The following is a 21,722-nucleotide window of genomic DNA, read 5'->3' as shown; positions in this document are numbered from 1 at the left end:
TCAAAAAATTTTCCATCTTTGATTATTTTCATTTATCATCATCCATAATAACAATAGGTTTTAATTCCGTTTGCTAAAATTTTATTTATTTAAATGTTGTATTCAAGAAAATATCAGAATCTTTTGGAAATTTTTATCTGAAAGTTCCAAACTTAAAAAAAAAAAAAAAAAAAAGTGATCTGATTGCATAATTTTGTCATTGTGGGACAATTTTTAAAAAGAGTGAAACAAATTGTGTTATGTTGATGAACAGTATTCATAGGATTTAGTGAACCTATCCTTAAGTAGTTTTATTTAAAATTTTGAATATTTATGTATATATGAAGATAGATCTATAGATTTCATCAGATTCTAAAATAAGACTACAGGTTTTCAAAGTTATCAATTACTACTATAAATGCATTTTAATTTTAGTCTTTAAAAATATGTAGAATAATATTTTTTTAATATCATCTCTCAAAATATATTCTTATTCCTTTAAATCCTGAATTTAATTAGCAGGAAGGCTGTAAATACATATTTTCTAATTAGCAATAGGAAGCCAAAAAAATGACCTAAAAATTGGATCCGATTAGTTGGACCCAACCTGAGATTTCACCCCCCACAGATCAGTCTTCTGGCATTCTAGGTTCCAGCCCTTTGTGTTCCCTTCAGGTGAATCACCATCTGATTCCTGCAGGTTCAGGAAATGCTCTTCCCTAGTGTACAAATCTCACTTACTCTTAGACATGAGTCATTTACAGTAGCAAGAGAGCTAGCTGCTCCAGTTGTTCCCGGGCAGGAGAATTTGAAAGGGTGCCCCAAAGGACAATCCACCTTCTCTGACAGGAGGAAAAATGCTTATTTTTTATGTTTTACGAGAAAACCCACTTCTCAGCCAACCTTAGCTTCAAGGCATACTCTAGATACAAGAAGCCTGTCTCAACTTGAAGACACCCGTATCAGGTGAATGGACAGCCAGCCACCGCAATGAAAGGTAAATGAAAATTTTTAACATTTTTTAAATTTCAAAGCCATGGTGATAGGACACAGCACCGATTAAGACTGTAAGTGTACTTCCGCTTAAGTCTGAGGTTTGAGGACAAAGTAGAAATTGGAATGCTGACTGAGTGTAAGACGTGTAGATCCTCCTCGGGAGGCAGCACTTTCCGAGACAGGGGCCACAAAGCTTCACTGTTTCTAACTCAAGGCAGGCAGAACAGGTAACTGCATTTGTGCCTTCAACAGTGGAAACAACCTTTTGGCTATCACTCTATTCAGCGAATTTTTTTTTTTTCTTACCACATTTATTCTATTAGATGAGTTAAATCCAAAGTCCCTCATAATTGTTTTCCAAGACCTAAAAGTTAAATTTGCTTCATAATCTTTCCATCCACTTTTTAAAGAGGAGACCAAAAGAAAAAATATTCTTTCCTGTCCTAATTGCCTCATTTTGATAAAAGAATCTCAATCTTTTCATTGTACCACAAAGAACAGGACAATCCTCATTCTGATCCCTTAAGAAATCATGTTAAAACATGTCAGGAAAGGTACTGAGAAAACTGCCCGGCTACTGACAAACAGGTTAGTAACTGCTTAGTTCTGTTCCACATTCAAACTTTCAAAGTTTTCACTTCAGTGAGGAAAACAAGAAGCAAGCACAAAGATTTCATCTCTTATACGTTATAATAAGGATTTTAAAAAGTAGCTGAGCCTACGGTAGAATGATTTTTTGATTCATTAGGTTAAGATTTATCTACTGTAGAATTTTACATCACATTCTTAAATTGAATCTGCTTTCATGTTAGGTATATTAACACTTTTAACAACAGTTTCCTTTCATAATTCTAATTAGAGCCTCCAATTTACTAGCAATATGAAGATAAACAAATTGGAACTATATTACTTCATATTTGGGGGGCAAAAACGCCAGACACCCTCATGTCATTCTTATTTCTGTCAATTCGAGGTTAACCTCTCCATGAGGTTAGGGATCCAGGAGACATGTCCTCTCTTAGTCCATCCTCAGACTCTTGCTTCTGACATCTATTTGAAAAGTGTTGCAGGTAGATGTGGGTTAAGGAGAAGGGGAAAGAGGAGCAGTCTGGCTGCTGAATTCCATATTTAAAGATGTAGCCTACAAAGAAATAAAGGTATTTAGCCAGAAAACCTTAACTATTTCATGAAGACACTGAAGGGAAAATTTCTTCCCCAGGGATGATATGCTGAGAGGCTTACTGCACTCAGGGATGTGGGTGGAGAAGGAAGACTAAGTTAGAACGAATGTTTTTATTTAAGTTTCGGCTGTTTGTGCCCTTCAGAGTCAGCCTGCTTTTCTTCCTCCCTTGATATCTTAGTGTTTCACTCTGTTTAGGAACAAAAAATATATCATGTTCTGAGAAAATGCCACAGAAATTTAAGACGGAGGAGACCAGAACAGCCATTTTGTTCTCTGTATGCTCTTAAAGTGAGAAAACTCTGAAAATCCATGAAAATCCCTCAAAAACCAATAAAGGATGCGACGGTGAAGGCAGAACAGAAGTGAGGTGAAGTCTAGGTACAGTCATTTCCCTGGAAGCATCTAGCAGTCTCCTACACAGACATGAGACAATTGTTTCAGTTTAGGGTGGAAAGCCCAGGACTCACAGCAAAATGACCTGGGGTTTGGAGCTGATTGCACCAAAACTTATCAGTATGACGTGGGAAAGCCTCTGACTTCCCCAGGAGCTCCCTCACAGGTAAAATGAGAGGATTAGATTAGACCCCTTGCATCTCTACATTCCCATGATCCAGGAGACATACTGAGGTGCTGAGGTTGGTTACCAAAGAACCCAAGCCTTGGTCCAAATACACAGGAATGCTTGAGAGGGCACTGGGTAGAGCCAAAAATGACATCCTCCCAGTTCTGTCCCTAGCCAGCTACATGACGTTAATCAAATCTCGACATCTCTAGGTCTCAGATTCTTCCTCTGCAAGATGAAGATGAATACTGTTTGCTCTTCCTATGTCAGGTGGAAAGTTGAGCATTAACACAAATGCAAGGTCCAGCTATAGCTCTTACAGCTGTAACCATCTGAAGCAGAGGCAAGAGCAGAGGCAAATGTGGCCCTGCTGTGAAAAGCCAGATAAGGTGAGCCACATGGAGAACGTCAAGGTGAACAAGGACAGAGACTCAAATCACCTGCTTCAGGCTGACGGTTAAAGCTGGGCTCCTTTCTGACCCAGCAATGGTTTCCAAACTTTCTATCTCCTTATACGGCAAACACAGGCAGAACAGAACATTTGATCTCTGTCCTGTACCTAATTAGCATACTTTGTTTCATTACTATTCTTATTGGCCAAACATGAAAAAATTTACACCAAAATACATTTAAATAAGAGCACTAAGTTCCACCTAGTGCAAGACATCACATTAAGTCATTCATATCAATGTTCTATAATTTCTCTTATACAGTAATTTCTAATAATTTGTCTTCTTGGAAGGAGAGAAAAACTCCTTAAATGACTACTTCTAATGTATTAGATAGGACCCATATGCCAAACTGTCCTTCTAGCCTTAATACTAAAACAACAAGTACACATTGATAACTGAATAGGTACCAAGAATACTGCATATTTTAACATATATTATTTTTTAAAAAACTCACACAACCTTAGGGTGCATACTACTATTACCCCCATTTTACAACTGAGCAAACTGAGGCGTAAGCAGTATACCAGTAAGGGGCAGAGCTCTGATCTGGAATCCGGTCTGCCTGCAGTCCAGCATGCTTTTATTGACTACTTTTTAAGTTTTTACTCAAACTCACCATTTGCTACCAGTTACCTCTTCTTCATAGGTAGTTTAAGAGGTAAAATCATATAGATTTATTGTATCTTTACCATACTACTTGATATAGTAGATAAATGCCTGTCTTGGGTGCATCATGCCCTGCAATCAAGTTGGAGCTACTTTATTTCCTAGCTTTCCCAGAGGAGACATCAGGTGATAATCAGCACACGGATGCACAGTCTGTGTGAAGGCAGTGGCAGAGCAGTAGTGAAGAGTGCAGCTCTCGGACCTACTTGTGTTCAGTCCAGGCTCTGCCTGCACTAGCTGTGTTATCGTGGGCAGGCTCTAGCACTCCAGCAACAGACAGCACACCTATCTGTGCCTCAGTTTCCTCACTTGAAAACTGGATGTACTAAGTCTTACTACCACTCAAGTAGCATCTCAATATTGAGTTCTTACTAACTGCCATGCTGCCTCCAGACTGCAGGCATCTACAGGCCTGCCATACTCTTTCTGGTGTGTATAACCTGCCTGTTCAATCTTGTTCCTCCCCATACCTGCCAGACTCAAAGACTATAAATAAAACTGAAAACTAGTCATTGGGCTCTTCAAAACATTTTAGATAAACTAGCTAAAAGACAAATTTTAAAAACTGCAAAAATAATTATTTACTAAGACGTATTTATAAAGAGGACAGTCCTTTATACCATGACTCAGTAGACTGTGGATACTCCAGGCTCACAGTAATATGCAGTCCTTAAATAACCACAGCAACAATTAATTTTTGGTTGTTTCAACCAAGCATTTTAAAGACATGAATGATGAAAACCTTAAGCAAGATAATGGCTTACACTGGGTCAATACTGTCTATGTATTATCCATATTATACAAAGCTAAATGAATGAATAAAAGAACAGTGAATGCCATCAAAAAGTAATTTATATATCAGTGTATCAGCATATGCCATTATGACAACTGTTGAAAAGATAAAACTGTAATATCTGTCAAAACATCAAAATTCCCTTTTCCCTTTATCCTAAAACTTTCATTCTAATTTCATTCTGTAAGCAACAGAAAATATACATAAATGAAAAAAAAAAAAACTATCTACTTAGTTCCCTAGAGCCACCAGTACACCTCAAGTACTGTCTCTACATTTCATCCCCAGACCCAGAAACACTGAGTATCCAATATGTACCCAAATCACACAATCATGTTGGGACTTTAGCGTGGTCTCTGTTTATATTTAGACCATGGTCTGTATGAAACTGCAAATCGGACGGGCACTAAATAATTGGCCATGCAGAAATTGGTTTGAGTGCTCCAAGTTGCAGACACCTGAAACGTTAAGTGTCATGGTATGCTAACACTTGCTTTGATGGCTTTCCCAACCCCTCCCCATCCCGGAAGATACTCTCACAACCAGGGTGGCAAAGCCAAACTCCTCTACCCTTAGAAGTACTTCCCCATTCTATGCTGTCTGCCTCTCCTATGAGTTACAACCCAGTTAACTTCATGCTAACCAAGCACTCCCTCCAATGTACTCACTTGGCTATTTTATTTTAGACCCTGCCTAGTTCCCCCTGCTTCAAAAAAAAAATTTTTTTTGAGGTATGTTACAGAGATACTTAATAAGTTCAACTCAATTTTAAATAATAAAAAAATGGGGCCTGATAAAAAAGAATGGTGGGAAATTAAAAGCCGTGTGAGAGCTTAGTCACCAAATGCATTCACTCCTATCTATCTGATAGTGATGGGCCTTAAGGCAGAGCTCAGCTGCAGCAGGAAGACAAGAAGGCTTAAGGATAAGTGTTGATAAATTCTTAGCAGGCCTAAAGAAACACTATTCTCAATATGTAGATGAGACAGAACTTTCTCCCATGAGTCCTTACACAGAAAACTGAAGTTGTGTTGAACTCCCAAAGAGCAGACACAGTGAGAGGCTGCTGTCAGCATTTGAATTTGCAACCCGCCACTTTAGCCCCCTCACTTCACGGTGAGCTACCCAGAAAAATCGGAGCACCCAGAGTTTGATCAGCCGTCCTCCTGGTCTTCAGCCACACACTACGCAAGGCCAACTACCAATCCCCGCTCTTCTCTCAGCCCTCCCTGGGTTGTACTCTTACTTTGGAAGGCGAAAGAGGATATTCGTGAAAGAAAAAAAAAAACCTAGCAGCTGTCTGCCAAGATGAGATTAGGTCAGAGAGAGAGCCAAGGTCCATGAGAGCCTAATATTAAGTCAAATGTTTTTTGAGCTCTGACTCTGTGCCTATAGGAATTCTGCTAGACCCTGAAGATAGAAGAATACAGGAACTCTCAGGCAGTCAAGAGAACAACAGAAACACAACATAATAGCTGGAGGTGTGGGCAAGCAGGCAGTAAGATAAGGACTGAGGAGCACTTACCTGGTACAGGGGGGAACACGGAAGGCTTTGAGAAGAGGAGGCGGATGAGTTAGACTTGAAGGTGGTATAAGGAGCTTGCCTAGTAGACAAAGGAGGGAAGGGATTTTCAGAACAAAAAGCAAGGCAGGTAAGAAAGGCCTGGTGTGGGAGCTTGGGAGCTGCAAAGTGGGTGGGTTGACAGGGTCAGGTCAGGAGGGCCTCATCACCTACCAGAGGGGCTTGAGTTGTGCCCTGTGCAAGACAAGAAGCCAATGAGGGCTGTGACTGAGGAGACCATTGAAGGAACTGTGACAGGCAGGAGGAAAACACATGTGGGAAATATTAGGATACACAAACACAGAGGTTACTATTTCTCCTAGTTGAGGAAATAACCGTCTTCGTACATCAACCTGGAAAGAATTATTTTGATTCAAGTATTCCCATTAGTTTGAGAAAACTGTTTTATTAAAATAAATGATAATTAATGCCAGAAGTCAATAATTCACTTAAGTAGGAATTACTTAGAAGAAAATGTTATGTATGCGTGTATATATACATTTTTTTTTCATGAAATGCATTATATGTGATGCCAGATCCTTTTACTACATAGTGTGGTATCTTTTTTTTTTAATTAGAGGAGAAAAATGAGAAGCAGTGAGGGTCTGATGCTGATAAAAACTGTGAAGTATCCACTCATGTTACAGACCTCACTAGAGAATTTTAAAATTAACAATGAAGACAAGGGATAAAACTAAAGGAAAACTGTTCTCTTGGGCACATGTCTTATTCCATTGACTTAAACAGCATGAAGACTTGGTTCAGCTAAGATTAGGAGAATCAGGGTAGCTAGCCTGACTCCATGCTACTGGGAGAGGACTGAAGAATGCCTACCACCACATCCACAGCCCAGAAAGTCACACGATGCCTTTATCAGAGGGCTTATCAGATAGCCATGACCACCGCCATGAGGACTAATTATACCTCTTAAGTATAAGGCTTAAGCCACAGGATGACCCTTCCAAAACAAGGAATAGCACCTACGTAAGCTTGTGAAAGCATTATTCTTCTTTTAATAGGCTAATAAATGATAATCAAATAACTCAAGACTTTAACTGGGATCTTGAAATCTGAGAATTTTTTTTAACAGACCAGAAGTCACTTGAAATGTATTCAGCTTAGCACATATTCATCTAAAACCACTATTCTGGTTCCTAACCTCTCTGACCAGCCTCTCCTGCATCAATGATCCAGAATTTACCTACGTGTAAAGTTACACTTTGCCCAACAGAAAATAAAAATACACATTTCAACTCAGTGAACTGTAAAATCTGACTTAATTAGTAATAAGACTTTTATTATTAAGCAGGAAAAAGATATTATTTGCCTTGAATTTACACCTTTACATTACTATAGTACATACACTATAAAATTAACTAAGCATGTGTTATCTTACCAGATTCGCACAGCACCTTTGGTTACTGGGCCCAGTATTTAGTATTCTCTACATTTCACAGATGAGGAAATGCTGCGAGGTAAAACGCTTGACCCAGGATCACAGACTCAAAGACTGAGTCAAAAACTTAACACTTACCTACTGAATATAGTCCGGAGACCCTTTGTACGAGTCAGGCTACTGCTGACATTGCACGAAGCAAGTGAAGCAATACAGTGCCGAGGCAGCCTGAGCTGGGGTCACGTCCACTGCAGCCCACTTCCCGGCTTTGCCTCTCACTATCTTTACGAACAAGTCGTTGAACCTTGCTGGGGTTCCTTTTCTGTACAGAGGGAATAATCTGTACACAGAGAAGAATAATTTCCTGGCTTTGCCTCTCATTATCTGTATAAACAAGTTGTTGAATCTTGCTGGGGTTCCTTTTCTGTACAAAGGGAGTAATCAAGTTTGGGGCTCTGGTTGTAAAGAACCATTAGAACAAACCTTGTCTTTGGGGAGTTTACAACCCAGTTTATACTGCCCTCCCCTCTCCAAAAAAAATAAATAAATATACACCCACAAAGTAAGTGACCTGAGGTCACCTGAAAAAAAGAGATACGTTAAGTCTAAATGTGAACCAAAATATGCCTAATTATGGGCTACACATATCAGGCACAACTATGAAAAGAGAGCATCAGGGAAGCACCTGAAACACCTGAATGGGGGCCTGCTGGGCTTTGCATCCCAGAACCTTTGGGAAACTGAATCTGAGCATGCATGAATGAAATGCCCTACGAATACAGTGATTTCATTCCATTACAAAAAGAGGCAACTCCTAACCAGTGAGGTAACCTGCTTCTGTCCCCAGGCTTTCAGTAGAGCTACGCTCTTAGTGTAGTTGGAGAAAACACACACACACACACACACACACACACTCTCTCTCTCTCTCTCTCTCTCTCTCTCTCTCTCTCTCTCTCTCTCTCTCTCTCATTCTTAGGTTACAGGTGGTTCCAACATGAAAGAGAGGCTGTACCTTTCAACTGAAACTCTGCATCAGTTGACTTTTGTGAATATACACACACACACACACACACTCTCTCTCTCTCTCTCTCTCTCTCTCTCTCTCTCTCTCATTCTTAGGTTACAGGTGATTCCAACATGAAAGAGAGGCTGTACCTTTCAACTGAAACTCTGCATCAGTTGACTTTTGTGAATATTACATCTTTACTACAGGAATTTAAGGACTAGACCAGCATTGATTTAGGATAGCTTTTCAGTAGCAAAGTGACAAAATAACCCCCCAGATCTCAGATACTCTCACAGTGTCAGATGTGAGCTTCTGGAGAGCAAACTGGAAAGTGGAAAACAAAGAAGAGAGGTAATGATATTACAGCTCTGTCATTTGAGAACCACTGCCACCAAATATTAAGTCCAAAAAGTTCATCGTGAGCAACCGCACTTAGGGAGCACAAAGAGTCGTGCAGGCCAGTGAACTGAAGCTTGCTCTCTATCAGGAAGGGGCAGCTAATACTGCTGGACTATTCACGCTTTGTGTTGGCAGATCTTCTCATCTTTCACAGCAGGATCCAGACCTGAATTCTTATTTGAAATCTCCTGATGTTTCCAACATTGTTCAGGCCAAATAAAACTATATCTCTTTGGAAGATGAGCAGTTCCTACACGACCTAGAGGGGAAAACTAACCACCACCTCAGCCTAACACTCCCCTCCTGCTTCCTGACTTCCAAAATAAACTCCCAGAATCATTCTTCATTTTTATTCCACAACAGTGTACGAAAAAGAACTGTAACTTCAGTTTCAATCAGATTTGATATGAATCCTGGCTCTACCCATTACTGGCTGTGTGAGTCGGGACAAGTTAATGAAGCTGTCTGAATCTCGTATCTTACTACCTGGGGGGAAAAAAAGAATAAAATAACTAGGTCATAGCATTGCTCTGGGGATTGCTTGAGAAATCAACCACAGGTTCAGGGTCTAAGAGGAAGGAGAAACTGAGAACATGTTAATCCTTTTCCACCACCCTCATTTAAAAAAGACAGCTTACCATCAACAACATAGAAACACAGTTAGTAAAATAGCCAAAGGATAATATCAATGGGTGGCTGAAAAAAACAGAAAGTCTCTAAGCAGCAATATCATCTAGCCTCAGGAGCAACTGTGAAACCTGGGCCTACCACAGACATCACATTCTTGAGTAGTTTCATCAGCTCTCAGCTGGGGAAGCAGGAGGTGGCAGGACCGGATTCCCGCCCATGAGTGAGGTTCTGGAACCGAGCCCTTTACTATTGCTGAAGCAATCCTCATTGCAACACCCTGCAGGAGCTGGGACATGCAGAGGAAGCAGAGCCACACTGCCCTACACCACACAGGGAGCCCTGAAGCCGAGGGGCAGACTGTGAAGAAAGACAGCGGGCAGGTGAGGCTCAGAGACGAATTAAAAAAGGGCAAGCTCTTTGAGCAGAAATCCAAGTGTGTGGCTTAGGCCACAAACCACACAACAGTCTCAGTATAAACAAGGTGGCAAAGACTTCTGTTACCCTGTATCCAGCCTACCAATCACTAAATAAATTTGACTGTGTACCTACAATATACAACAGGAACTTGCATGACCACGCGACTGTGCAGGCTGCTTTGTAAGCGCTATCTCATTTTAACCTTGCAGTCACCCCATAGTGGACGTACCGTTATGCCCATTTTATATATGAGGAAATGGAGGGTCCAAAAGCTGGACAGCAACAGAGCTGGAATCGGGATCCAGATGTCAGAAGGCCAAATCCTTGCTCTCTGCACTCTACCATGGTGCCACCATATTTGGCTAGAGGTCAGGACAGGGTTTTTTAGTTGTTGTTTTTGTTTGTTTGTTTTGGTATTTTACCCACACTAGAAAAATACAATTTTAAAATGCCAGGCATTAGCTGATACACTTAACAAAATCTTCCAACAATCCCACCTCTACCTCTACCTCCCACCCTCTCTGTCTCCTTCCCGTCACAGGCACGTTATCCTTGGGAAGTGCTGTCTGACATCGCTGCCTCCTCTCCTCACTTCACAAGCACTACCCAGCACTCCAGCATCAGGCTCCTGCTTCTGCCCCCAACGTCCACCCTGCCCTCCCCACCACACACACACACACACAGTACAGCCCAGTGACCTCTCTATGACCAAATCCCATCCCACGGCACTTTGCTGTCCTATGTCACTGACTCCCCACGGGATAAAACTAGGCACAAGTCCTCATTTCTTAGACTCTCTTCTCACTCACATGACATTACTCTTTCCTGGTAGTCCTCCCAACTCTCTGTCCACTCCTATGGGTACTTCTCTTTCCCTAAAATTGCCCCTTGAAAACATCTCGCTCAGCCCTCTGCTATCCTCACTCCACTGTGTAGTTTCCTTCTGAGCAACCTCATCCATTTCCACAGCTTCTTCTATCACCTACTTTCCATTGGCCTTCAATTTACATCACCAGCCGGGAGCACTTCCCTGGGCTCCAGACCTGTCTCTTCAATCATCTAGTGGGTATCTCCACCTGCATACGATAAGGCACAGTGAACACAACAAATCCAAAGCTGAACTCCACCCATCCCAACATGTCTTCTCATGGGCCCCACATCAGTAAAAGAAACCAACACCACTGCCTGGAAGGTCTACAACACTCCTCCTCCCTTTTCATCAATGTCACTCAGCCACTAATTCCTTAATATGCCTCAAATCTGTCACATCTCTCCCTCAATGCCACCATCACCCCCGAGTAGATTATTACACCTTATCTTCAGCCACATGCAGCAATTCCATGTGCTCTTTCCCACTGAACCTCAGGCAAACCCACCACAACCCAGACCTCACACCAGCCATGGACCCTCCCCAACCTCTGCTTCCCTCTGTATTTCCACTCTATATTGAAATAGTCTGTTTACTTCTGGATTCTCAACTAGACTTTGAGGGCTGAAACATACTACCCTCATCTTTACAAACCCAGAGCATAAAGCATGAACAGACTCTCAATAAGTGACCTTACAAATGAGACCAGGTATGGTTGGCACTGAAGAAGAGGTAGAGGTTTCCACGGTAGGAAAGAGGGGGTGGGGGTTGGGGTGGGGAGAAGGTCATGCAAGGAACAGGAATGGGTATGAAGAAAAGCCAGTGGTTGGTTAACCATAAGGCATGGCCCTGAGAGTCAACAGTTCGGTTAAAGTAGAGATTCCCAATAAAAGAAAAGTGATCTTGAATTTCATTTAGGCAAGGATGAACAGGAATAACAGAAGCACAAACTAACATTTATAAAGCACTTAATTTATAAATGTATATTCAAGTTAATCTCATAATGATGCTATAAAGTAGATATTATCGTATCCATGATTCCAAAGATTATGGGGCAAGCAGATATCCCCAAAGTTTACTGTCAACTTTTAATTAATTTCCAGAATGCAGCATGTTTTTGGCTTCATAATCTTCAACACTCCATAATCTTCAACACTACAAAAATAACTCCTGGCTGGCCAGTTAGCTCAGTTGGTTAGAGTGCAGTGTTGTAACACCAAGGTCAAGGGTTTGGGTCTCTATAGTGGCCAGCCGCCAAAAACAAACAAAAATAAATAAATAAATAAAATATAAAAATTAATTAACTAATAACTCCTTATCTTTGATTAGTAATTATAATTCAAGAATTGCCCTACCCTACAATAATGCAGGGTTAGGGAGCAAAAGAAAGGCATGACTATGTGGGCGATTTAGAAAGATGAATCTGACAACAAGAAGCAGAGAGACTTGAGAGGGATGACGCAAGAAGCAGAAAAACCAGAAGGGAGGTCAGGACAGTGACCCACCATGAGACGAGGAGGGCCTCGATCTGGATGACCAGGCAGGAGCAAGCAGAGACAGAAGCAAACGTAAGGTATTACAGAAGAAACAGAAAGAATGACATGGAAATAAGTAACTGAGTAGATGAGGGGCAAGGAAGAGAGAGGTACCAAATGGAGTACTGAGGTTCTGAACTTACAGACTAAAGGAAAAGTGGTTTCTTTTGAAGAAAGGGCAAAACAGTTAATGTTTAGATGAGCTGAACTTGAAAATGCAGACATATGACACACCCCAATGTAAGTTTGGAGTTTGGGGGTAAAAAAGAGAAATTATGGAGCCATCATAGACATGAATTCTATTGAAAAACAGAAAGAGAAGAATGAGGGGCTGTGACTTAAACTTGGCGGACTTCATTCAGAGACAGTAGTAAAGAAAATGGAGAGAGAGGAAACTCTCAGAAGCAAGTAGAAGAGAATAAAACATCATTTCCCAAACCTGTGTAACAAATTTGATCCCAGAAAATCCAAATGTCATGTCTGAACTAACCAAAACTCCAACTACCAACAGGAATTATAAAGAAAACGGGAATATGAATCCTCAAAAAGTACAAATTGCCAGCCATATCCAGTGTGTCTGATCTATGAACCCAATGCCAAAGGAAGGACTCGTAAACGCATCATACAGTTCACTAAGCAGCACCCTCACTTGCGTCAGGGGGAGGCTCTCTCCCTTACATTTCCCTACTGTCTTAAACAGAGGACAGGGAGTGTGCTTTTTATGTACTTTTTCCTTGGTCTTGAAAACTCATCCATTCTTACACAGTGAGCCTGTTTTTATTCCTTTTCTGTGTACTCTTTTTTCCTTTTTAATTTTGTGATATAATTCACATACTATAATTTTCATCCATTTTAAGTCTATAATTCAATGATTTTTAGTAAATTTAGAGATTTGTGCAACCATTGCCATAATCCAGTTTTCATCACTCCAATAAAATTCCTCATGAACGCTTTATAGTTAACGTGCACTCCAGCCCCCAACCCCAGCAAACACTAATCTACTTTATGCCTCTATAGATATAACTTTTCTGGACATTTTCGTCTAAATGGTATGTGGTCTTTTGTGTCCAGCTTCTTTCCCCTGCAAGGTGTTTTTGAGGCTCATCCAGATGGTAGCTATATCTCATTTCTTTCCATTGTATAACTAAGCCGTGTTTTGTCTATCCTCTCTCCAGTCAGAAATTGGGTTCATTCTGCTTTTAACTATAATAAAAAATGCTACTATAAACACCTTCATACAAGTCTTTGCATGGGCATATTTTTCATTTCTCTTGGGTAGATACCTAGGAATGTAATTGCTAGGTCGTATGAGAGATTTAGTTTTAACTTTAAAGAAACTGCCAAATTGCTTCCAGAGTGGCAGTACCATTTTAAATTCTCACCAGCAATGCATAAGAGTTCCTGTCTCTCCACATCCCTGGCAACATCTGTTATTGTCTATTATTTTATTTATAGCACTCTGGTAGATTTGAAATGGTATTACATTGTGGTTTTAGTTTGAATTTCACTACTGATTAATGACGTTGAGTGTCTTTTCATGTGCTCTTCGTGAAACATCTAGACATCTTTTGACGATATTTCAACTGTGTTGTTTTGTCATGAGGAAGTTGTACAAGTTCTTTGCATATTCTGAATATAAATCTTTTATCAGAAATGTGATATGCAAGTATTTTCTCCCAGTCTCTTTTCTGTGTCCTCCTCAATGGTGAACTGCCTGCTGTCTTTCTCTCTCACTGCTGCTGTCAACAAGTGAACTATGAGTGAAGTCAGGGAGAAGAAAACTGCATAACTTGGGAACAGAGAAACACAAAATTAAAGATGTGTTTTTCAGGTAAATTCCTTAAAATGTTTCCATGAGAAGTTGGATTCAAGCTTTTTAGATCATTATTATGAAGTTTAAAAAATTATTACAAGGTTTAAAAAATTAATGCCTCGATCATTCTCCCCAGTAAACTTTGGTAAAAAGAAAGTAGGGTTTCATCTCCTTGCCTTACATTAAAAATAATGCAATGCTGGTCTCAACAAAGGAGAAACTCTAGGAGCCCCAATCATCATCTATGTTCCATTAGCCCAAAATTATCTTTTATATCTTCTGAATGTCTGTTACGGACCACATAGTGTAGCAAATCAAGATGAGATATGGATGGGAGGGTCTAAACTCTCAAAAGAGCTGATTTGGGGCGGGCAGGAAGGGAATCACTGAAAATTGGCAAACCATTTTTTTCAACCTACTACCAAATCCAAAGTACCTTACCTGCATGTGATACTGGTGGACAAGAGAAAGGGAAACAGTAACAAAAAAAGAAAGAATAAGTGTCTCTCCACTTATTGCAAAACTCTTAAACATACTTTTGCTTTCAAAGTGTCCTTGTCCTGCTGACTCTTGCAAATGTAAAAGGACAAAAGTAATTGCTTACACCAGCCAGACTTTTGCTTTCTACTTGGAAGGGATGAGGTTACGTGGGGTCTCTTAACAGCTCTGTGGTATATGAACACCATCAATGAGGTAACATGAAAGTCCCTCATGGTTTCATTTCATGAGAAACAGTATGACTTCCCCTATAGTAAACTATTCCGTAAGTATATTTTACTGTAGCTGTACTTTCCAAAACGGTTCCCAGGGTTTCTTCTCTCTTTGGTCAACACCTCAGAGAAGACAGAAAACAGAACAGACCAGGCTGCAGAAAAAGGGGTGGGGGAAATAATGTTTTACATTATCCAACGTCACATACACATATGATCTCAGTAAATCTTTATCAAAGTGTTGTGAAGAATCTGAAGCTCAGAAAAGTTAAGATATTTAGCCAAAAAACACATAATAGACATACTTTATGGCACGCTGAAAAAAGACACAAAAATAGACAACTCTTGTGTGGTACAAGTGTTCATATCCAAAGAGTATGTGTTTTCTTTATAACAAAGAAAATTTTTTTTAACTGAAAAAATTGAAATACGGTATATTCGAATTCCTTAGTTAATTTTTTTTTCCACTTTTCTCCCCTAGAAATCAAACCAGGAATAGCCTATGCTGAACTCATGCCTCAACCATCCCCGAGTGTTTCCTGACACACGTTCTTGCTTACAGCGCATCACCACTAAAGAATGGGGCTCAACTTGACACTTGCAAAACTACCAAGTAAGCCATAGGAAAAGATGCAGAGATAAACTCATTTGATCAATGACTGTTATTTTCACTGCGTGACAATTTTTGTGTTTCAATGGTCACAGAACCAATGAACAAAATAAACCAGCATTTAGCCTTGCCTTTCATTGAGTATAAAACAGCAAACATGCAGGAAGGCATCACTGAGATAAATTTAACTTGCTATTATTTCATTTAAACTTCGTTTCCTTTACAGACCATCTCTAAAATGATGAGTAGGGTTAAATTAACACTTAAGATTTTTAAATCCAAGCTAAGTACATACCACTTCCCACATTAAATAGCCTAAACTAAGGTTCACTGAAGTTCCCGAGACCAAAGACAACATCTACCTACACTACTGGGTAACTATTTAGAAGATGATCATACAAGGGCAGTTGTGCCATGGCAGTGACACCCTATAATTTGCATGACTTTATTATTTCATTCCCACCTGGCAGGTAGAGCAGTGGCCTATGTCGATACTTTCACATTTTGTGCCAAAGAGTGGCACGCCCCAGTGAGCAATGATGCAGCTTCACCAAAGGCAAAAAGTGCCAAGATTCTTCATCTCTCTTTTTATCATTCACAATGTGCCTCTATTGATGACAAATTATAATCAGCACCTATGTTACAGAGAGAATACCTACTAAGTCCGAGATACTATGCTCAAAATAATGTCTGCAAAGGGGCCGGCCCGGTGGCGCACTGGAGAGTGCGCAGCTTGGGAGTGTGGCAGCGCTCCCACCGAGGGTTCAGATCCCATGTGGAGACCGGTTCCCGCTCACTGGCTGAGAGTGGTGCAGGCGCAACACTGAGGGTTGCGATCCCGTTGCCGGTCCCCGGTACGGGCGCGACACTGGGGGTTGCGATTCCGTTACCGGTCAGTAAAAAAGACAAAAAGGAATAAAATAAAAAAAATTTTAAAAAATGTCTGCAAAGTACTTAACTCTCAGAAGACCCAGCAAAATTATTCCATGCAGAGAGCCAGCACTGAGGGCTCAAACACTCCATGCCTGGTGTGCTGTAGCCAGTGAATTATTCTATCTGAATTTACAAGGGCTTTGAAAAGCAACTCATAAGCGTTGCAAGGGATAGCCATCATTTCAGGAGATGATGTAACGGCTCCTTTTCAGGCTGTGTGCCTCAGCGGGACCCTTTATCCTGATTAAAACTAACCTGTCCTCTCTCCACTTCCCTAAGGGTTCTATCCTGGGTTAAATGAAAGTGACTGATAATACTTTAATTGGAAAAATTAATTCAAGCCGATATCTTAACTCGGTAAAAAACACGCATCTTAAGAAGCTTCTAATGGCACTGATGCTGATTTGGATCTTCTGGTGCAGATACAGGCAAGACTGCAACACTTCATTAAGTCAAAAGAGGCTTGAGTGATACTGTTCAAGACAATATTTGAAACTGGCAGCAGTAATACAGATGGCAGCTGAATCAGGCATTTTAAAGTTGTAAAGCTTAATAATACTGTGGATTTCATAACAGGCTAGTCCAGGTATAAATTAGTAGCCTGTGTAAGGATATTTAGGCCAGGAAAACCAGTTTTTAAAGACACTCATAGCAAGAAATAAAAGGGAAAGAATTAGAAAGAGGACAAGGTAACTCTGGAAGAGCCTGCACTTAAATTTCAGGCAGCAATTTAAAAACCTGTTTTCGGATTATAATCATCAAAACTATCTTCCCCGTTTCTCTTCAAAGAAGGGAACCAAAATATATACTAAACTGCCTGTCTGTAGGGAAATGAGGGCTAAATTCATGCTGTTACTTCTAAAACAAAATCATTCCAAAACAAACTGTTACTATAGTAAGTATTATTGATTAGTGAAAAGTAAAATTTCAGGAATGACCTTCCTTCTAACCTTATAGCCAAAAAGTCCATTTGTGAACTGTATTAGTTCAAGTTCTCCAAGAAAGCAGATAAGAGAACGTGACTGGATGGCCAAGAGATTCACTGGCAGAAATTGATGCAGGGGAGAATTGGGAGGGAAGTGGGAGGCTGGGACAGCCCTCAAACCACCATGTAGGAGAGGGGAAGGGGGGGAGGTAGGGAGGAGGTTGAGTGGGAAAAGTCAGACTACAGTGCCTTTTGAAGAAAGTTTTGACCAGGGTGAGCAGCCTCTAGCCAAAGTCACTCATCAGAGGAAGCCCTCCTCTTGCAGGAGCAGGCTGGGCTTACTATCCCTGCGGTGCTCAGCTACGAGCTGGGAGCAGTCCCTGGGAAGTGTGGCAACAGCAAGAAGGTGGTGACGGATCTGGAGCACAGAGATCTCAGAGGCCCACTTTCATGGCTGCCATATAAACCAAACACTTGTAAACCATTTCACTGATAACATGATGGAGTGGTATGGTATATAAGTCTTTAAATATCATAAACTAAAAATTCCAAAAAAGCAAAACGTTTAAAGAAATTTATATAATACATGTAATAGGTATGATCTAGCCTTGTAAATGAATGTCCCAGCCTACAATTATTATTAATAAGTTGTCTTCTTTAAGAATGAGAAAACAAAATCAGCATTTTTCATTGGACTACAGAGAAACACATATTTGTAGATATTCAACTATACAGATACATTTTATTAAAAATGCACAAGATGGTGTGTAAATATTTATAATAACCAGCAGTAATCTTCATACCTACCAACAACTTATGTTCTACTAAGATGAAAAGGGACTTAAGAGAATAAGTGAGTCAGGTCTACTTTAACCCAAGACTTTTCTTGTAACTTCAGAAGACAGTATGTTTTCTTTCTACTTAAAAAAAAATGCCAAGAAACTTTATTTCTATTCCTAACAATCATTTCTAAAGGTTCTTAAGTACTATAAGAAAGTAATAGGCAAAAAATCCAAAATGACCTGCTAGTTTCCGACTCTTGATGATTAAACAGCTTAAAACTGAGGGGGATAAAAGATATACTCAAAGAGTACACCAAAGACTACACTGAAACAATAACCATGTAGTAGCCGTTTTATTTTCTTATTTCCGACTCTTGATGATTAAACAGCTTAAAACTGAGGGGGATAAAAGATATACTCAAAGAGTGCACCAAAGACTACACTGAAACAATAACCATGTAGTAGCTGTTTTATTTTCTTACTATAGGAAATTTTATTTTTCTGCCCCTGATGTTGTTGATTCTATCTGTAATGATATCAGACGCTGAATTAAAAGCCAGGATAATTTACACTGCTATCTCTAGTTTCAAAAGGTTGGTATAAGGAATCAGAAATATGACCTTTTACTCAAGGGACTTTGGTGTGGGTAAGGAGTGTTGAGGGGGAAGGTCACTGATTCTTTGACCACTCAAAACATTAACAAAGCCCTCAATGTGATTCTTTCGATCACAGATGACATCTTTAAACTCACCAACATAACAAGAGTTCAGCCTGTCAGGGGGCCTAGTGGCTGTAGGGCATGCGTGCCACCCACTGAAGTGACGTCTTCCCACTTCTCCTACAGATAACGAGCTGCATGGACAAGGCGGTCACACTCCAAGTAACACGAGTGATGGAACGGGAAAGAACGCCACCCTTAACAACGAATTTGACACTATCGTCTTGCCTGTGCTTTACTTCATTATCTTTGTGGCAAGCATCTTGCTGAATGGTCTAGCAGTGTGGATCTTCTTCCATATCAGGAATAAAACCAGCTTCATATTTTATCTGAAAAACATAGTGGTGGCTGACCTCATAATGACAATGACATTTCCATTTCGAATAGTCCATGATGCAGGATTTGGACCTTGGTACTTCAACTTTATCCTCTGCAGATACACTTCCGTTCTTTTTTATGCAAACATGTATACTTCCATCGTGTTTCTCGGGCTGATAAGCATTGATCGCTATCTGAAGGTGGTGAAGCCATTTGGGGACTCTCGCATGTACAGCATAACCTTTACGAAGGTTTTATCTGTTTGTGTTTGGGTGATCATGACTGTTCTGTCTTTGCCAAACATCATCCTAACAAATGGCCAACCAACTAAGGAAAATATCCAAGACTGCATGAAGCTTAAAAGTCCCTTGGGAATCAAATGGCATGAGGCAGTCATCTACATTAACAGCTGCCTGTTTGTGGCTGTGCTGGTGATTCTGATTGGGTGTTACATAGCCATATCCAGGTACATCCACAAATCCAGCAGGCAATTCATAAGTCAGTCAAGCCGAAAGCGAAAACACAACCAGAGCATCAGGGTGGTTGTGGCTGTGTTTTTTACCTGCTTTCTACCATATCACTTGTGCAGAATTCCTTTTACTTTTAGTCACTTAGACAGGCTTTTAGATCAATCTGCACACAAAATCCTGTACTACTGCAAAGAAATGACACTTTTCTTGTCTGCATGCAATGTATGCCTGGATCCAATAATTTACTTTTTCATGTGTAGGTCATTTTCAAGAAGGCTGTTCAAGAAATCAAATATCAGAACCAGGAGCGAAAGCATCAGATCACTGCAAAGTGTCAGAAGATCCGAAGTCCGCATATATTATGATTATACTGACGTGTAGAGATTAGAGGCCACTAAGCCTTCTCTTGTTTGTAAGCATCAATATGTACAAAGTGTAAATAAATATTTCTTTTCATTATCCTTGCTTGAGCCCATCAAAATACAGATTTAAAAAAGATAAACTGGTATGAAATTGGGGCATAATTTGAAATGAAGAAAAGCATTAAGGCATAGCAGAAAGTGAGATAAACAAGACATAAGCAGCAGTGGGGTTCACGCTCAAAGTTTAAGGAGCAGACTGAAGGGGCAGAAAGAGCCACGGCCACATCGATGCATTGTCGCTGTCCTCCAGGAGATGCTGCTCTGAAGCCGCTTTTTCAGAAAACAGAAAGTATGGAGAAGAGAATTGTTTAGCCTTGACGTTCAGGATTTGACAAGAAAACGCTATTTTCAACACAGCTCATTTAATGTGGATATAACTGAGCAAATATTGATTACTAAGTCTTCTGTCATTCCATCTATGAATTATCTAAGACCTTTGGCCATCACCACCTTGCTGGGTTTATCAATGTCTCATGCACATAAGAAAAACTTGTCTGTGTGGGGTTGGGCAGGGAAGAGGGAGGAGAGGTTCAGCTGTATTTTTCTAAACAAACATTGAAAAGAATGAATTCAACTAACTGATTATAAATAGGCTACTTCAGAGGGGGAAAAATGTGATTGAATATTAAAGTAGATTTGAGACATATACTCTGAAATTACATTTGCCATTATTATATACACCTATGATGTATTTAAATCCTTATGTGCTAAGGGTAGAGAAGAAATATGGATGCCTAGTTAATAATCGAGTAAACTTAGTTCAAACAGCCATTTAACAGTTCCTCTATTTTAGAAAAACTATTAGTAAAATAGTCTTCCCTTTAAACTATACTCCAACTTTAATAGGATATCATTAATTTAAAAATATAACCATAAGTTGAAGGACTGAGTTCAATAAGTCAAATCAAAAAGTACAACAGTAACCTTTTAAATCTTAAGAGTTATCTCCTTCAGTGTAAACCTTTGAGCCTCCTTCTTTGTCACAGCCATCAGCTGTGTGAGCATTAAGTGCCTTATTTGTTTCTGACACTGTCCCATAAGGTTGGAGAAGCACTGACAGAGGAGGAGTTAAGGCATGTTTGCTGACTGTGGTTAACAGAGACAAAACACACACATGTATCACACAATGCAATACTCCTTCTAGATTCTTGTGAAACTCTGCAAAACTCTAAGCTAAAATGAGCAAAAATGAGGGCGGAAGACTAACTTAGCCCAATAACAACTACCATTGTCAGGTACAGCAATAGGACTCAGGGACTACAAAGTGTCTAGTGAGCTAGGTATGGCAGAGGGATTGGTGACAAAAGGGTTAAAAGAATTATTTGAGGACTTCTATCAAAATGTCCATCTCTCCATCAAGATTCCAATTCCATAAATGCAATGGCACTCAAGTACACAAATGTATATACACCTCACTTGGTCATTTATACACTAGCTAGATTAAGATAGCCATTTTTAGATCAGCTAATGAGAAAAGGCAGTTTGAAAGGCTAATTCCTTTCTCTGCCTTCCCCAGAATGCCCAGGATAAGTTAACAGCTACCTACATTTAAAAGAGAGAGAGAGAGAGAGAGAGAGA

At 40.0% G+C, this 21,722-nt stretch overlaps 2 protein-coding genes across 2 annotated transcripts in view; one reads left to right on the top strand and one right to left on the bottom strand.

Annotated features, from left to right (window-relative positions):
- MED12L (mediator complex subunit 12-like) overlaps positions 1–21,722 on the bottom strand; it is a 287,707-nt gene that overhangs the window by 133,096 nt on the left and 132,889 nt on the right. The gene's annotated exons all lie outside the window — the stretch shown is intronic.
- GPR87 (G protein-coupled receptor 87) lies at positions 738–20,186 on the top strand. The gene is made up of 3 exons (XM_008579719.1): positions 738–976; positions 15,448–15,579; positions 19,061–20,186. The coding sequence occupies exons 2-3, from the start codon at positions 15,546–15,548 to the stop codon at positions 20,101–20,103; spliced, it is 1,077 nt and encodes a 358-aa protein (XP_008577941.1). The 5' UTR covers positions 738–976; positions 15,448–15,545; the 3' UTR covers positions 20,104–20,186.

This window comes from Galeopterus variegatus, unplaced genomic scaffold (assembly GCF_000696425.1).
Source record: "Galeopterus variegatus unplaced genomic scaffold, G_variegatus-3.0.2 Scaffold1947, whole genome shotgun sequence".
Lineage (NCBI taxonomy): Eukaryota > Metazoa > Chordata > Mammalia > Dermoptera > Cynocephalidae > Galeopterus > Galeopterus variegatus.
Note: the sequence above shows the minus strand (reverse complement) of the source record. Positions and strands in the feature narration are given on the sequence as shown.